Source organism: Pelecanus crispus, chromosome 12, assembly GCF_030463565.1.
Source record: "Pelecanus crispus isolate bPelCri1 chromosome 12, bPelCri1.pri, whole genome shotgun sequence".
NCBI classification, from domain to species: domain Eukaryota; kingdom Metazoa; phylum Chordata; class Aves; order Pelecaniformes; family Pelecanidae; genus Pelecanus; species Pelecanus crispus.
Window position 1 is genome coordinate 4,003,866 of NC_134654.1, and position 18,480 is coordinate 4,022,345.

The 18,480-nt window shown below is 41.5% G+C and overlaps 1 protein-coding gene across 4 annotated transcripts in view; it reads right to left on the reverse strand.

The window, feature by feature from the left end:
- The window catches only part of CLTC (clathrin heavy chain), a 36,954-nt gene that overhangs the window by 5,988 nt on the left and 12,486 nt on the right, over positions 1–18,480 (reverse strand). For 3 of the 4 annotated variants that reach the window (XM_075719947.1, XM_075719944.1, XM_075719945.1), the window contains exons 3-29: positions 16,236–16,504; positions 15,732–15,893; positions 14,824–14,937; positions 14,236–14,409; positions 13,174–13,371; positions 12,310–12,510; positions 11,566–11,718; positions 11,135–11,257; positions 10,755–10,892; positions 10,463–10,627; positions 10,162–10,342; positions 8,212–8,375; positions 6,380–6,505; positions 5,666–5,808; positions 5,020–5,254; positions 4,562–4,684; positions 4,320–4,465; positions 3,972–4,155; positions 3,442–3,634; positions 2,835–2,992; positions 2,455–2,619; positions 2,254–2,361; positions 1,958–2,125; positions 1,637–1,786; positions 1,228–1,359; positions 950–1,060; positions 46–216 (exon numbers count right to left, since the gene is read on the reverse strand). In XM_075719947.1, coding sequence (XP_075576062.1) covers positions 46–216; positions 950–1,060; positions 1,228–1,359; positions 1,637–1,786; positions 1,958–2,125; positions 2,254–2,361; positions 2,455–2,619; positions 2,835–2,992; positions 3,442–3,634; positions 3,972–4,155; positions 4,320–4,465; positions 4,562–4,684; positions 5,020–5,254; positions 5,666–5,808; positions 6,380–6,505; positions 8,212–8,375; positions 10,162–10,342; positions 10,463–10,627; positions 10,755–10,892; positions 11,135–11,257; positions 11,566–11,718; positions 12,310–12,510; positions 13,174–13,371; positions 14,236–14,409; positions 14,824–14,937; positions 15,732–15,893; positions 16,236–16,504 — 4,355 coding nt within the window. Of the gene's footprint in view, positions 1–45; positions 217–949; positions 1,061–1,227; positions 1,360–1,636; positions 1,787–1,957; positions 2,126–2,253; positions 2,362–2,454; positions 2,620–2,834; positions 2,993–3,441; positions 3,635–3,971; positions 4,156–4,319; positions 4,466–4,561; positions 4,685–5,019; positions 5,255–5,665; positions 5,809–6,379; positions 6,506–8,211; positions 8,376–10,161; positions 10,343–10,462; positions 10,628–10,754; positions 10,893–11,134; positions 11,258–11,565; positions 11,719–12,309; positions 12,511–13,173; positions 13,372–14,235; positions 14,410–14,823; positions 14,938–15,731; positions 15,894–16,235; positions 16,505–16,676; positions 16,681–18,480 lie in introns of all 4 variants that reach the window. The other variant, XM_075719946.1, reaches the window with a different exon arrangement.

Genomic DNA, 18,480 nt, shown 5'->3' on the forward strand with positions numbered 1-18,480 from the left:
CAAGCAAGCCAAGTATGCTAAACCAGAACTGCGTAGTGGTCTTACCTTATAAAGTCTGTCTTTCTTGCAGAGTTCTACGCTCTGTTTCCAGCGATTGTTTCCTTTGAAGAGATACGCAGCAATTCTTCGGAATTCTATTAGTTCATGTTTCTCCAAACGTTGAGCAAGAGAAATGTTGTCAAAGTTGTCATAAGCATCTATGGAAGTCCTAAGAGCCTGAGTTAAGTACAAAAAGAAGTTATTCACACCTCAAATACACAACTGCATCCACAAAGAGGCAAATATTTTCCATACGTCTTAGTTCTGTATTCCTAATTCTAGGAGGATAAAGTATTCTAGCCAGACCTGCAGAGAGAACTGGGTGTTTGGGTTTTGGTTTTTTGGGTTTTTTCTTTTTTTCCTCTTTGAGAAGCTGCTGTTTGACACACATGTAGTTTAGGGTATTCCAGTCAGTATTTTTCAGTAGTGACTGCTGAGATTAAGAGCCTCTGAAAACAGTAGAGCAGCTAGACATCATAACCGTTCGCCTTTTCTGCGAGTTCTTTCCTTAGCACCCACTGCTTGCCTTAAATAAAAGCTGATCTGTCACACCTAACAAAGCAGCCAGTCTATCCCCAGTAGGAATGACTGGAAAAGCTCCCACAAAGCCACTAACAGTTCTCCACTTAACCCTTGGCTAGTCACCATAGTTCAGTCTGAAGCGGCAAAGAACATATACTTAAGGATTGCAAGTTAACAGCAAGCAGGTAAAATCTACTGAAAATTAGAGAGAAACCTGTGGTTCTAGACATTAAACACACACCCAGAATATTAGGTTAATACTGACACAGAAGCCAGCTCAAATAGAACTTTGAAATTCAGGAATAGCTGCTTCTATTATGTTATGAAGCATACACAACATGCCGGTCAATACCCATTCCAGATACTACCATTTCAAGACAAGACATACCTGGTAGTCTTCTTCAATAATGAAGAGGTTGTTCAGGGACTCATTCACCGATTTGTTGTTGTGATTTTGAACAGAACGCAAGTAAGGCTTAACCAGCGGTAGTTGTTTAACCTTCAAGGAATCAGGTAGATAAATTTAAGTCAAGATAACTTTTTGTAGAGGTCTCCTAGCATCTTCCCTGTGAGGCAGTGAAGTAGCTAAGCATTTTAAAATGCTACTACAGCCAAATGCTTTTCCAATTGCAAGTTTTTCTTTGATCTGGACAGTAGGAGAATTACCTTTGTGAAGAAGGTGACAGCACGAGTATGGTCAAGCCGAGGGGACAACACCATCAACAGATCATTGAGCAACAGAGGTTTAAATTCCAAATAGAATTGAACTGCCTTGTAATACAGCTCCACATTGGCCACCTAGAGATGAGTAAGGATGCACATTCAGAGCAGAAGTTTGATTGTAGAGAAATCCAAGTGAAAGACAAACATAACCTCAGATATTCCAGCACAACTGAGCCACCCATCTGAGACTCACTCTTTATCTTTAGAAATCTCTTTAGTTACTGTAGCTGACTTGCTTTGAACTTACGTGGCATTATCAAGAACTTCAAATTTTAAACAGGCTGCTAGTGAAGAAAGAGATCTGAAGCGCACGTAGCAAGAAATTTATCTCCTTTCACTACGAAAGCAATACCTTAGTGATGATATCTTTGAACTGGCCTTCTTTCCAAGCATCTGTTGGGTGATTCATCATTGTGATTATGGCATTATCATATTCTTCATACTTATCGTACAAGAATACCAGTTCAGCCCAGAGATGGGCTTGTTCTGCAGCTCTCAGAACCTAAACAAAAGGCATATTAGAAATTCCAATTAACATATATTGCTATCAGTGTCCATCACTGCTCAGGCTTTAGTGCTATTAGTAACCTCAAGAGCTACTATTGCAAGAGCTAGGGTACAGACAATCCCGACAGATGTGTTTTCAGTTAAATTTAAGGCCTCAGACTTTCACCTTGGGGATGTTGACTCTGGACCAGAACAGCTCCAAGTGCTCCCTCATCTTCTGTGGCTTGAATTTGGAGTAGAGAATTGCTAGCTCTGTAAACATCCCCATGTGCGCTCGCTCAAGTCCAAGTGCTGCTTCCAACATAGTTATCAGCTCTTCAAAGTAGCCACGATCCTAAGAGATACAGACAGTTAGAGATGTGTCACATTAGGAACCAACCCGACTCTAAATTTCCAGTTTTGGACAGAGTTGCCATGAAAGAATTTAGACTTTGACTGTACAACAGGAGTCAGCTTAATTACCTGGTAATAGTTAATTAGCTCTTCCAACTCATCTGCATGCACTACAATATGGAGTCCACACATCTGGGCCAGGCGGAACTCTTTTCCATCAACACAAGCAAAGCAGACCTGGAATTGACAATTGCATTATTGCTTACCATCAAAGCTTCTGAAGAGGCTACAGCTTTGAAGTCCCTTAACTTGTTCAATCAGTAAGTTTACCTCTTTCCATGTGCGAGTACTGTTTGCTTTCCGAGCACCGTCCACAGCTGCCTGGTATTCACCTAGGTGAACTAAAGTCGAGGCTAAACGGCCAAAGTTGGACACATTGTTATACAACAGCTTAGCTGCTTCATACATCTTTTCATCGTAACAGCGATCGCCAACCTACGGGAGAGCATAACCAGGTTATTCTTGCAGGTTTTCAGTCAAGGGCTTACATAAAATGTGTAGTGTTCAGGTCATCATCAAAATGGAAATGCCTTTAAAGTCCAAGATCTATCTGCATATCCAAAGAGACAGAAGTCCCAACATCTCTCTGGTTCGCAAGGCCTAAGGAGCCTGCTGCTGTGATTCAGCAAAACCAAACCAGTCTCACTCACTTGTTGGATATGTGCATTGTTGGGTCCATTGATAAACTCCTCTAGCTCTGCTAGACGGTTTGTTTTAGCAAGAGCAAAGATTAATTCCGTTTCCACATATGACTCCCGGGCCTTCTTGCGTGCCATCTGGAGATACTTCACCAGTTCTTCCCAGTTTCCTATGAAACAGTTCAGAACGCTTACTTCCCACCATTGAGGACACTTGTAAGCTATACTACTGGCTCAACCTAGTTTGACCTAAGTATTTCTACAGCTATTCTCCAACAATCAAGACGAGCCATCATACTGCGCACACTACATTAAAGTCACCTTACAATGGGCCTAACTAAATAAAGCCTGGTATTTAACTTCATGCAAAGACCTCCTTTGTAGCAGCTGCTCTGACAGAAGTCTCCAGCTAGATAAAGAGGTAATTATAAGACCACTGATTATCTGCAAGTGGAATACACTATCTTTTCCCATTCTTGTTTAGGGCAGTCTTTGAAAGACCAGATTCCTCTACTTGCATCAAGATACAGGTTTGGCAGAACTGCAGTTTGAGCAACAGACCACGCAGAAGAGCTGAACATCATCAACAGCAAAAGACTTAAATAAAGTTTAATCATACCACTGGCATTGGCAGCTTGAACAACTTCCATGTACGAGGAAGGATCATCTGCTTTAATGTACGAGTCGATTGCTTCCTTTACCATCCCCTTCTGAAGCTGTGCTTTAGCCAGCTGACTCCATACAGCAGGCTCATTGCAGCGTTCAGCAAATTCATATGCACGATCCAGGTTTCCAATGTGCTCTATTAACACCTAAAGAAAGAGTTACCATGATCAGCCACTCTCTATAAAGGTCAGTTTTCAAAGACACTGAGCTATGTTTCATGTTAGTTCTTAATGGATCCACAGTTGCTTTTAATATAGGGACTGCTCTATACAACCCACACAGTGTAAGTGGTTTTATGCTTACAAAGTTTCACTTAGTAGAGGGTTCAATACACAGCGTTTGTTTTACTTCGTAAGACAAGACACTGAGCAGCTTTGATCACTTTGCTAATTGGTGTCAAGTACTGAAGTCACACATTAACAGCAAAGTCCTCGTGCGAGGATGCACGTCACAAGGAGTTATTACACTGAGATTTTAAGATACCTGTACAGCTGATGTGTTGACATCAAACTTCCTGAAGATAGCAAATGCCTCCTCGAAAAGCTCATTGCTGATAGCTATATTGGCTATGTCTGGAGCATCATAGTTATCCAGGCGATTGATGTATTCCATGACACGGGTGCGATCAGCCTTAATAGCTGTAAGAATGAGAAGGTTCTGCAGATTCCTGAAGAGAAAGAAAATATTAGTACATATCAAGTAATGATCAAGAAATTCACCCTCCCCTCTGGAGAAGGTATTAGTTTATTTGCTGTTCCACATTACAGCAATTTAACACCTGCACCACGCATAATTGCAAGGTTCCTGTGACTTAGTTTTGACTTCACACACCTGTGCTCACTGAACACAGAGTTATCAAGAACTATTTTCTCCAGCAGTTCAATAAGCTCATTAGGAAGATCTGCAGTCATGAAGGCCTTCACAGTAACGGAGACTTCTTCAGGGTCCTGTGTCTCTGACAGTGCAGTCTGTACAACCTGCAGACAGAGTCAAGCCATTGACAAATCAGTTAAGTCAGGTACTAGCAAGTCAAGTTAGGACAGCAAAGCCTTTTAATGTCCTGTCAGTTATACCTGGTCAATTAGCGGTCTTCTGTAAGGGTTGCTTTCCAGTAGCACGCTGGCCCACAGTTCGGGGTCTTTACGGCGAACTAAGTAGCGGGAAAGACTTTTGAAGAGAGAGTTCTCATTGCACACCTAGTGAAAGGCAAAGTTTATTCAGAGTGAAGTCACAGCTATCGAGCCTACAATGGATGAGCTAATTGCATTGCAACATCAAATAAGCCTGCCTCAGATACAGACTAAAAATCTCAGGTTTTGATACTTCCATTAGCCTCCCATTCTAGGATGTCCAGGGGAGTCTCCCATTTCTCATTAAGTTGCAGAGGGAGATTAAATAACTACCTAAGCGAGCAGTTCCTAGCTTAATACTTTTTAGGAAATAAATGCTTTTGCCAGTCAAACCTGAACACCTATCCCATGATACTCAGGTTAGAACTTAACCCACGAGTCAGCTGCCTTGGCATACGTACATTAATAAGTTCCAAATCACACTGTCCACGCTCATAAGCCACACAGGCCAGGTGAGGGTCCCTCTTCTCACAGTACTTGCCAACAACGCGACTATCGTAATAAGGATTCTCACGCAGGAATCTTTCTGGGTTGTTGTTGCTATCAATGTATATTTTGGCCAGTGCATTGTGAGTTGCAGGCTCCTCACAACCCTCGTGAATTCTTGCTTCCAGCCAGGGCAGAAGCAGTTTCAGCCTAGAAGGAAGCGGTTTTCACATTAGAGAGGTTTAGTGAATAAGCAAGTATCCACTTGCACGGTTTCTTCACTACAGAAGTCAGCTTCAGTGTAGGATAGAGTCAATAACCAAACCAGAGTTTAGTACTCCATTCCGACCTGCGTTCTGGTTCGTTATTAGAACGGTATAACTTTCTGACACCATGAAGAACACCACATGTCAAAGACTCTCATTATCTGGAGGCTGCTTAAGAGAGATCTCCACATCAGCCAAGTAGTAAAGCAGACTTTTGCTGCTTGCTCACCCACAACTGCAGCTTCTTCTTGTGTCAGTACCAGCTTTAGCTATGTAATGAGGACATGCATTGATAGACGAGCAGTATAACCATTACCAGTCTGGCAATGTTAAGAGACTTCTACAAGTTTAATACCTGTTTCTTTTCTCAACCTCTGCAACAAGTTCATCAGTCGAAAATTGACCTCTCACTACAAGGATAAGGTTCTTTATCACATCTTCGGAGCAATCCACATCAAGCAGTCCCCCAATAACAACAGGCAGACGGCTTGGATTCACCTAATTGAAAGAAGTCAGTGTGTTGTCACACAGTACAGGCAGTCAATACTTATCCCTAGAAGCACACTTAAAGGCTGCTTGTTAAGATTGACCTCATCTTCCTGCCTTTACTCCCAGCTTCCTGAGGTTCTGAGCAAGCTTGAAAGTCAATTCTTCAGTCAGCAGGGGTTCACACACATGAGTTCAGTGGCTCACTCATGCTCAGTCCCCATGAGAAAAGCTCCCGAGCAAGCCAATTTGTCCCTGCAGAGAGTATAAAGGACAACTTCCCCCCACTAAAATGCTGGAAGTTAAAACTACCCCAAGACCTCCAAAGTTATTCTACCAAGTCTTCCTCCTTCAAGGGGCACATTAGCAGGGGTTACTGCTCAGCTTGACTAAAGAATAACTAAGAGATCTGGCTCCTGTAAGGGCTAACTTATCAGAGGCCTCTAATAGGTACTTAAATGTCAGTCTCCAAGTACAAAGCTGTTGGCAGAATACTTACAAACATAATGCCTATAGTTGCATATAATACCAGAAAGATTGATCAGTTTGACTCATTAAAGCCAAGTGACAAATTGTAACTTACCTTCTGTACATAAATCTCAATATATTTTTGGAGATTATTTCTATACAGGTACAGCACCAAGTCGTGGACAAAGTCAAAGCGATCACATACAATGATGAGTGGCAACTGGTCAGTGAGTTTAGCTTCCTATAAAGAGAAGAGCATCAGTACTTTGGTTTTCTTCTTGGGCTTAAGCAAATATAGTCACTTAAACTGTAACAGCAGCTGAATTTGGAAAGCCAAAATTCAACAGTCAACCAAATAATGACAGCTTATTGTTCAACTAATTGTTTGCAGTATGTAGCAAGTAGCAGTACTCACACCCACTTCAGGGCCTACAGCAAGAAGCTTTCTGAAGTTTAACCTTGCTCGCTCCTTTGCATGGCAGAGTCTACAAAAGTTTTACAACACAGTACAACTATTACAAGCCTAAGCTATAGACAGCATTTTTAGCTGCCACTGGTGTTTGGTGGGCAGGATTAGCACTCTGGGATTTCAAAAGGAATTTAACCAAGACTAGATTAAGTTGTGGATCATAACGTAAAACTTACACACAGAACTGACTTCAAGTGCCATGTGTCTTGTGATACCTTCTAACTATGGATTTACAGAACACTAAGAATCTAGCCAGTAGCAGTACTACTAAAATTGCTAATCAGATTAGTTATCTAAAAGCATTCCAACTTTCAGCATAAGATTACAATGGTTACAGTACAGAAGCTTAGTCTATGTGGCAGACAGTATTCCGGATGCATATTTCAGATCACTTAAACATGCACATCCCAGAATATAATCCTACATATAAATTACACTTAAGGACTTTACAAAGGGAGGCCTGTACTGGGAGATTTACCTGGTACATGTCCTGCACATTCCAGACACGGAACAGCACAAAAAACAATAGCTTTCATCAGGAATTTGACAGCTTGATAACTTATCTTAGGTGTCTTGATTAATTTACATACCTTACACCTCAGTGACACCAGGTTATTTTTATAGAATTCTTATTTGAAGAGTTTTGCCATCCTCAGATATGATCAGCAAAATCTAAGACTATGCTATGTAACCAACAAACATGAAGGCAGGAAATGTTCCCAGATAAAGTTTTCCCCTCCCACACTGTTTCTCAGATATTTCTAGCAGTGTTACATTTGTCAATAAGCTCAGTGCTAACAACAGGCTACAGAATCTGAACTTGAAGCACACCATCTTTTTCTACTTTTCAGAAATGTTTCAGCAATGTTCCAAATCCTAGCACAACCGTCAGTTAGGATGTATTTACACTGACTGGCATATGCTAGCAGAGCTAAACTGTGGCTCACCTGGCTGAAGTTTCAGTATGTGTGTAAAAGACAGACAAGTGGGATACATCAACCTTGAACTCTGAAAGAATTTATAGAATTAACTGGCACCATGCATTTGTTTCTGTAGTTGCTCAGTTGAAGCTGATTACACTGTAAATAAGCGTTGTGAGCTCATTTGGCATTACAGTTGTTCTCAACCTCCAAGTTACCCATTTCCTACTTTATAGCAGACATCAGTAACAAGTTCAAGATGAGCTGGTGCTATTATTACAGTTTAAGAGTTCAAGCCACGTTAACCTTACTAAGAGCAGTGAGGAACTGATCTGACAGACTATCCATTTTTTAGATACTGTTCCAGGCTCAGGCTCTATGAGGAGGTACTGCCAACATGCTAGGTACCTCTGGTTTAAGAGGACAGATGGATCCTTAAGTGCAAAAGTTAAGACTTATCTGATTTTCACAGACCTGCCTCATTTCACCAGTGACACACACCATGTTTTATCAGAACCCCAAACAGGCTGAGACAGTCCAGTGCTACCCAAACATTACCTTGAGGAAGTTTTTAACACGTTCTGGATCATAGCAATTACTTTCCCTGCAGATTCTTTCCACTTCTTTAATTTGTCCTGTCTTGCATGCAGCTTGAATATACTTGAAGTGCACATCTGGATCCTGGCTGAAGTTCACAATAGAGCCCAGGAAATAGAACAAACCTCGGGGGAAACAGTCAACGTGTTATTCTGCTAAAGCACTTGAGTTGGATCAATATTAGCTTTTAAGCAAGCCTTCCAAATTACAATTACACAAAAATCTGAATCTGACTACTAGAGAAGTTTAACAAAGAACAGAAAAAAATTAAGATTCAAGCACTGTAATTGTTTTACAAAGACCAGATTATCCTAGCTGAATTGAGCCTGTTGCTGTTCCCCATGTATTACACAGACAGTGTGTTACATGCAACTTCGATAAACACTGATGCATCATCATCATCATCAATTGCCACAGGTCAGCTTTGTTAAAACATCCAGCATATGCCTTCCATACAACCCCTAGACAGTAGGCACGAAGAGTTTAGAAAACCAAAATTAATCGTGCCCAAAAGCTACTATTACACCTTTCACTAAAACAAGCACACAGTGCAAAAGCTGCTTGCTCCGACCCACAGCTAAAGTTCACTTAGAGCTAATGCCATATAATACTTGACTACTGTAGACAAGTGACTGCTAAGTCACTTAGTCAAGAAAGATTCACAGGTTTTTTTGGAAAAAACAGACGCATAGGCTGCCTATGCAAGAAACCCATCTACAATAGCATCTTATTCCACTAACTATTCTCTAAATTCCAAGAGTCCAAGATCATGTTGTGCTCTGAGTCTTTAGGGAGGTTTTCTTTAAAGCTTAGCAAGATGCTGATCAGCCACACATCTGCAGAGGTCTGACCACTGACATACCACCACACTGACTAAACACACCTAGTCGCATTGAGAAGTACAAAAGCCCAAAATCCAAAGGCTACACAAGTTTAAGATAAGCATTTTCACAGAGTAGTTTGGGTTGGAAGGGACCTTTAAAGGTCACCTAGTCCAACTGCCTTGCAGTGTGCAGGGACAGCTTCAACTTGATCAGGCTGCTCGGAGCCCTGTCCAACCTGACCTTCAATGTTTCCACAGATGGGGCATCCACCACCTCCCTGGGCAACCTGTGCCAGTGTTTCACCACCCTCATTGTAAAAAATTTCTTCCTTATATCTAGTCTAAATCTACCGTCCTTTAGTTTAAAACCCCTTGCCTTACTGCAACAGGCCCTGCCAAAAAGTCTGTCCCCATCTTTCTTACAGGTCCCCTTTTAAGTACTGAAAGGCCGCAGTAAGGTCTCCCCAGAGCATCCTCTTCTCCAGGCTGAACAACCCCAGCTCTCTCAGCCTTTCCTCACAGGAGAGGTGCTCCACCCCTCCGATCATTTTTGTGGCCTCCTCTGGACCCACTCCAATAGGTCCACGTCTTTCCTGCGCTGAGGGCTCCAGAGCTGGATGCAGTACTCCAGGTGGGGTCTCACCAGAGCAGAGCAGAGGGGCAGAATCTCCCTCGACCTGCTGGCCACGCTTCTTTTGATGCGGCCCAGGATACAGTTGGCCTTCTGGGCTGCAAGCGCACACTGCCAGCTCATGGCCAGGTTTTCATCCACCAGTACCCCCAAGTCCTTCTCCGCAGGGCTGCTCTCAATTTTGGACAAAGGAAAAAGGCCAGCAGCTTCTTCAGTTAGTTTTTTAGGTTGTCTACAGCTCCAAACATTTCAAAAAACCAGAATATGCAACACAATGTTGGTGCCCCGCTTAATCAGGGAACTTTAAGGTTTAGGTCGGTTTCAAGACAGCTTTGAGGCCTAGGTAGTTAAGCTCAATATGGCTTTCTAGATTTCAGCAGATAGACAGTCCTTCACATACAACGTATGATGAGGTGAACACTAGCTCCTTTTGCTTGAAGCAAGAGTATAAACTTACCTTCAAAGCTCTTGAAAGACTCAAACAGCTCAATAAGTGACTGTGTTGACAGTTGTTCATGATATTTTGAAGCTACCTGGACACAGATCTGCAGGTTCTGACGAATGTTAGCAGACAACATAGCACGCAGACACTCCAGAGAGTCTTCTACCGATAGGGAACCAAAATAGTTTACTAACCACTGCAAAGACACATAAGCCATTTTAGACCCAAGCAGAACACCCTACACTCCGAAGTCAAGTGTTGAAAGCAACTATTAATTGCCTGGCTTTTGCTAGGTTCAGGATATTTGATCTCATACCTCAGGATTGAGAAGATGAGTGTGAACTACCGCACGCTTGATGTCATACAAGTCTGTGAAGTGTTCAAGTGCTCTCTGTAGCAAGCCAGCTTTCTCACACAGCTGAGCTATGTGAGCCCGGTCATAATGAGTAAACATTTGGTTTCCCAGGATAGCATCTGCAACCTAGAAGGAATATTGAAAAGTTTCATTTAGTTCCTAAGCACTATCACTACCATTTGATATGGGACCACAATGCAGTGGCTAGTCTAGCTACACACAAGCCTGATCCAATATAACTCTGAGAGCCTACCTGAGGTGCATGCATGAGGTTCATCTCAAGTAAACGTGTTTGCAGGGGACCTTCTGAGGGACGATTATTCTTCAGTGCATCCAGCAAGAAGGCTGTACATTGCTGAATTAAATTATATTCCATAAAGACATCCACAATCTGAAAAAAAAAAAAAATTAGGCTTTTGATTAGAAACTGGAAACTTATTTAAACAAAGTAACATCAAGCGTGGCTTCCAAAGCTGAACTGTTTATTCTGGCACTGCACTAAGCTGTCATTTAGTGTTCTTAAAACTAAGCATTGTCCTGGTAAAGTAAGTCTTTCTCTGATGGTAAGAGTATGGCTCCTCTTAACAATTTAAGGCCTTGAAGTTAACATTTCATAGCAATAAAATTATTTACTTGTGTTATGTCTGCAAGAGGCTCTTCATCTTGAACAAGCATTTGTGCAAATTGCTGTCCTTGATCAGGGCTGATTCTCATTACATTCCTCAGCAAAAAAATCCAGTCTGGAGTATATCCAACCTAAAGAGATAACAAAAAGTAATAACTCAGCAAGAGCACACGCCTTGTTAAAAACAGAGCTCAGTAAAAACTACTGTCAGTAGCTTACACAACCCAGTCAGGATTTCCTCATTTGGAAGAAACTACACAGGGAAGTATGAAAGGATACATGTATGAAGTCTAATAGTAATTACTCATAACAAAACCTTAGGCCAAAGCAGGTACTACACAGGCTCTCAGATTCCCCCACAATTACTTTTAGCTACTTTGGAACATACAGTAGTTATTCTTAAATACAGGACAAATACGGCAATTTTATTTCCTCTCACCTTCTTAGCATACAAAACAATCTTCTGGACTTGTCCTGTTTCAGCAAAACACTGGATGACTTTGTTTGGAACGTTGGCTCTTAGATAGACACTAAGTGCTAGCGTAGGATCTACAGATTTCACAAGGTCTCCCAGCTCCTCTGAGCACTCCAGCTGTTTAAAGATATAAATACAGTCAGTCCACCCTGACCCCACCATGCTGAAATGCACTATTACCTTCTTCCTCATTTTTCTTCCTTTTGGACTTCTCTTAAAAAAAATTTAAGGCCCAGCCTGATATCATCTGACTCTTTCAGCAGTGATCTAGTGGGCTTTGCTCCTTATGCTGTTCTACAGGAGTCAGAAATGCATTTGTAGAGCTAAAAAGAATTAGGCGATACAATACAGCAGCATCTTTCTTCAGCTAATTACAGAAGTTTAACCACAGCTCAGAGTATCTGCAAGTCAGTATCCAAAGAAGCCTGAAGTGGACTGGGAAAGAACAGCAGCAGGTCAGAAGCTTTCCATATTAAGTTCACCCTGCTGTAATTTTAAGTAAAATCAGTGAAGCTCTTCAAGTATTTGATCAATTCTCTTGCAGTTAATATGGGTCATAGTTTCAGGCAGAGTGAACACCTACTGCTCAACTGTTCGATCACACTAGCACATTGATGAGTCGCCCAGCTGACTTCTCCTTGGGGAGGAGAAGGCTGTCAGGCAGTTATGTTCCTCCAGGGCTCTAAAGGCATCTAACCCCAAATTTACCTTATCTTCTTTTAACCATTTTTCCAAGAGTTGTTTGCGTCCCTGCTGAAGCACTGGTCTGCAGAGTTCCAGCGACTCATACTTATTCAGCTGCCCTTGGTCAAGCAGAATGCCGAAGTATTGGAGTAAAGGAGAAGTCTGTCCCGGCTGAGCTGGAACACTCTGGAACCGGCGTATGGTGTCTGGAGTACGCAGGATTCCCTGCCAGAAACAGAGATGCACTTTAGTTTTCTGTTCTGCTATTGTGGCTTGGCAAGAGTTTCTCCAGCAAGCTGAAGTTAGAAATGCTTGCTACAGCGACATCATGTTTTGCCAGCCCAGAGTAAGTCAGAAGCAGTATGCTTGAGTATCAGCTCAGACATGTTTGACAGAAGATGTGCAACAGTAGTCTATTAGACTCGTTTCAATAGCAATGCAGATTTAAGTTCGGAGGACTGTCCTACAGAACTAAGACACCCTTGTCCTTGCAAGCAAGTTCCTCTCATCTGAATTTAGTATGGTCTTTGCTCTTAGTCTGTCCTTTTTGTCCTGTTTCCAGGTGCAGCCTCAGCTGGAAGCTGTCTTTTCATAGAGACTTTTATAATCATTGGAGCAAAGATAAGTACCAGCAAACGTTAAGCTTCATAACCATCATTTTATTCTTCTCCCCCTCTGTGGGCTTCGTACAGGCTTTCAGATCTTCCAGCATACAATCAGTACGCTCAGCACATAGCGTACAGGTTCTTCACAGGTATGCTAAGTACTACTACATTAGGACAGGAGCAGTAATAAGATTCTTGCCCTGCCGCTTACAAAATTCAATGAGATTTCCTGAAGCAAGAAGCGTAAGCCAGTTCAGTACTATTCCGAATATTGGCCCATTACCTTTGGGGCATTAGCTGCCACTTTTGCTGCCTCCGAATAGTTCCCTTGTGCAAACAGTGCATTGAATTTTCTGGCAAAGAGCTCCTCAGCACCTGCCAGGTTGTTGCGGACAGCCATTCGTAAAGCTAGGTCAGGATTCTGCAGCACATTTGTGATATAGGGAATAATATTCTCTTCTTCCACACACACTGAGAGCACCTGAATAAATTATCAAGGAAAACTTCCAGTTAGTTCAAATATAAGAAGTGAGCCAAGCGCTAAGCTAACCTCTAAAAGGAAAGCTATGGCATACATGGAAAGCTTCTTCATCCTTTGATAATTGCAGAGTCTTGTCATTTTATTTAAGAAACAGACCTCCTGTTAGAAATAATCATCTGCCTTGATACTGGAATTGGGTGGTAGAGGTTAACAGTCAGTTTAAACTGAGGTAGAGACATCAGAAATGCAGGGATACAAGTACTGTCTTTCTGTAACCTGTACTCAGCATCTTAAGTAACCAATCCGAGAAGATAAATTAGGAACAAATCTTCTGCTCTGTATTATTCATGCTCAACAAGCAACAACATTTGAAACCAATTCAGTCTAAAGGCATAGCTGTACATTGTTAGTAGACTGGTTTAAACTAGTTAAGTTAGATGTGTATGGAGACACAGCAGCAAATTTTCTTTAGGGCTCAGAACACTGTCAGACACAAGACTTCCTGAACGGAGTGTTCAAAAACATATTTAAGACTTCTATTAGCACGTGCTCTGCAAGAGGGTATAATCTGCCCCCAAAAGAGAGGTATATTCTAGTTCCATCCTCAACAGTAGGACACTATTTAGATCACTGACTCCCATTACAAAACCCTTAAAATTACACAACCAGAACCTGAGTTGTGGAAGAAACCAGAAGTCAGACAAGCTGCACTCCTGTTCAGCTATCTGATACTACCACATTCCTCATTTTATTATTGACTTGTAATTTCTGGAAACTTTTAGACATTGATATGAACACTACAATGTATCATTAAGGGCCAGTGGGATTAGCTAAACAAGTGGTTTCCAGGCCAAGCTTCCTTACTTGTCCCTTTCTGTTCACTCCAATAATTCCAGCTGTTGCTTCATGCTGTGCAGTAACAAATATGGTCTCTCCACTGATTCTGTTCATGTAGATACAGGTGCCAGTTTCCAGGTCATACAAGTGGATATAGCCATATTTGGTTATGAGAAACACCACATCGTGCTTGTCACTGATCTGCAAAACAGGAATAGATTAATCAAATTTGATATTGGATAAAACGGTTAAGTGCTTTTAAAAATCAGCAGATAAGCTCTGCCATTTCAGGACAACTAGAAGCGTTGTTATATTTTTACTTAAGTACTCAAGTATTCAGTACTATCACAGTAGAATGATGTTTTAAGAGCTTGAAAGACTGTTAAATATACATAGATATTTCTTCCATAAATAAGAACAAGCTGCCTTTGAATGCTGCTTCAGTCTCCACCTTTACTTTAACACTGCTGAAGCAGGAGCAGAAATCACACCAGTTTAGTACCAAGCCTCAGGTCAATATATTGACCACCTGGCTTCCAGTGCCCTGTTACAGTGTCACAACCACTAAGAGAAGGTACAGACTTGCTCTTGTGCTCTTGTTTGCAGCTGTCATACCTGCATGGCAACAGGAAAGTCATTTTGTGCTTCAGGAGGAAAGAAGACATCCACTGCTTTCTTTGGAAATGGCTGATTCCCAGTAGGTGGTGTGCCAACTTCAATGATATGCAACTGTGCAATGGATAAGATTAGTCTGTTAGCTCTTGTATTTAATTTATGTAACAAATTCAACAAGGAAGATGCAGCAATTCTTTTGCTGCTGAGCCTTAATCCCAAGCTTATGCAAAGATAAACTAAGTCTTCCTAAATATTTTCACTGGCTAAAGGTGTGGCATACTATTTTCATGTACCACAGATGAGGGAAACTCAAGCACAATCTTTAGTTATCCCTAGCTACTTAGAAGTTTAAGGATTCAGTCAGGTCACGATACGCACTCTTTCAACTTGGTTAACATTCTACAGAGACAGTTCTGAAGACATTTCTCTGAATCCAGCTTTGGTTTTACTTTGTTCTAGCTGTCACGAAGTAGCTCACAATTCCAGTGTTAGTATTAGACCACTAGTTAGCCTTGTAACACTACTGTTTAATTCTTTTTTCATCCAATAATTTGGAAATAAGTTAAGCCTGATACTGGGGATCAGCATCAAAGAAAGATTACAACAGCTTTTCCCCAAGCTTAGCCTGTGAAGCTGAGAGTCACATGTTTCAAGCAGCTAATTAGGCTGGTCATGACATGCCACCTCACTTCATGACTTGAAACAGACTCCTGCTACATCAGGTAGTCCCTGCTGTGAAGCTCTGTACGCACCAGTTTTCATATACATTAGATATGTAGCATCCAGACTGACACACAGTCCTTCACTTTTTTCCTAAAGGCAACTTTGTGCATTGAACCACTTGTTTTCCTGGAAGCAGATAACCAGCGAGTCATTAAGACTACAGCATATGTAGAACCGAGTCTTACCTTACCCCCAGCTTGCCCTCTTACTGCAAAACAGAAGAGAGTGGATTCTTCAGCATTTCCTTCCATCTTGAACTGCGCAAAGCTAGCTGCATGTCCCTCAATTGGTTGTGACACTTTTCTATCTACAGAATATAGCTGCATTGCTCCCACAACACGATTTTGCTAGACAAGACAGAACAAGAGTCAGGAATAACAGGTACTTGGCCAGTAATTTAATTTAAGTTAGCATTGGTAAAAATGTTGTCATATCGAGCTGAAGTACCATGCCATGCTTTCTTTTACAAAGGCATCTCTTAAGACTCTTAACCTTGTACTAGTGTTTATACGATTACTGTACGATTTTCAGTTACACTTAAGTTTGTTATTTGAAGATCAAGACAAGCATTTACGTTCCCAACAATGTTTTAGGAAAAAAACCTATATGTATCAGTCCTGCTCCTACAGAAGAAGGAAATGAGACAAGCCCTGGGCCTTCCATGGCAGGCTTCCCCAGTGGTAAAGTACCTGTGCAGATATGCCAGTCAGCAGTAGCCATTTCTGCTTCGCGTCAGTACGGTAGTTGATGATCTGGCAGCCAGCAAGACTAGAATGGCGATCAAACATTTTCACAGGCTGGGACTCCCCCTCCATACTCCAGTGGTAGACTGCATTATCCGTTACAAGGGCAACAGTATTCAGAGAGATCCACTTCCAGAAGGTAACATCATCCGTCATTGTATGAGCCTTCATTTTGCTCTTCATTTCAATGTTAAATATTTGAAGCGTTTTCCCAGCTAGAAAACATGACATTGTTAGCGAGGTTGCAGTTTCCACTTGTTACTTCAAGGACTGGTTAACAGTAGAAGAGCTGCACTATGATATTAAACCCTTGTAACTTCCTTTTAGAAAATGCTGTTATATACTGGCAGTATCTTAGCGATCAGCTATTACTTTTAACCAGACCACACTCCTAGGGCTAATTTTACCAATTTGCCACTACTGAGCAATCAAACAGATGTGGAAAACAACTTTGTAGGAGACAAGAGCTTCAGCTACACACACAAGTTGTTTTGATGTGCATGAAGTATTATGCTAGGTTACAATAATGCCAAGTCCCTTGAAAGCTGTGAGTAGGGCTATACCAGTGTCATTAAAAACTATGTCCACATCCGTTTTAAGTATTAAAAAAGCACAACATGGAACAGTCAATTTGGCAGAGGGCTTTCGTAATTCAGACTCATTAACCAAAACCCTCAGGTTGCACTAATGGCATACACAGCTACTGGCTGCAAACCAGACTAACAGAAACTGTGCAAGGAAGGGAATCTAGTGACTAACACAAGCTCTAGAAGGCAAGAGGAAAAGTTCTCCAAGTTACACAGAATGTGCATACACACATCCTGAACAGCCACCTGCAGTCACTTCTACCAGTTTTTACACTGCAGTGGCATATAAGAAATTATTTCTTCCTGCTGAAAAAATAAGGAAGGTTCTGACCAACAACTTCTAGTTTTAGGAGACAGCTATTTAAGCACATACTAGTGTAGCCCAAGAGGAATATTAAAGATCATGTGAAACTAGGTGGAAGTCAGTATCTGCTACAGTTACTAGCTGTAACTCAGCTTGCTAAAGGCACAGTGCCTTCACTCACCAAGGATTAGTTTAGTTAGAAGCCACCATTAGTTCAGCTATTGACATAAGATGCAGAGTCAAGAGTTTCTCCAGAGCTTGGAGAATACTGTCTAATACAGTGTCACTCAGGCTACGGACTAGTAACTTATTTCCATATCTAGTGCAGTGGGAGCTTCAGAGTCAAGGGAGATGACATACAGCTAACATGTATCCTACATGCTATGCAAGGCATATTAAGAGGCAAAAATCTAGACTTAAGTCAAAAGGGTCAGTCCTGTTTATAAAAAGCTTAAAATCAAGATCATGATAGTTAAGTACATTTCAGAGTTCTCGAGTGGATTAATTTTCTGAATCTTAAGGACTCCCTTGTTTGGGAGGGCATGAAAAACCTCTGAATTTTAGGCTTTCAGTTGCTTAAACACTACTGTTCAGCCATGTGCACCATAGATCTGAGCCACAATTCTGCTTTTTCTTTTCATAAGACAGGACAGGAACTAGTACAGTCAATTGAAGTAACTCACCATCTGCACACACAAGAAAGCATTGAAGTTGTGACAAAACAGTAGCACAGTATTAAAGTCAAACCTAAATAACACTGAATACATATAAATCTTTCCATTAGCAATATATGCATTTCTAGAGGGCAATATTTGAACTTCTTGGGCCTCCAGTGGAAAGAGATCAACATTTCTGGAGGCTCCAGAGGAATGCTTGTTCTCTGTATCACCAGAGATACGAAGTTAGCTGACCTTGTGCTTTATTCACTACACAAGTCTTCCCTGCATAGTTTTACCTTTTTTATCACTGACTGATATAATAAATATGCACAAATTGGTGCACTCTTCCAGCAAGGCCAGACTAAGGCCGTCAGGAATATTTCCCCTCCTCCCTAGTCTTAGTTTTGCTCTCTGTAAAGGAAGGCTTAGTTAACAGACATTATACGCTTAGGATATCAGGTCTTACTTCCCTCTAACGTGATTCCAGACTTGACACTCCAGAATGATCTTAAAGCCTGAACTTCCCTTCCAGCTCTCCCTGCTCAGAAGCTGTAAGCAAAAAACTCATCCTAACGGTCAGCAAATAGCAGGAAGCCTTAACTGAAACTTACTGCCCAGCTACCTTCAGAAGAACTGAAAAA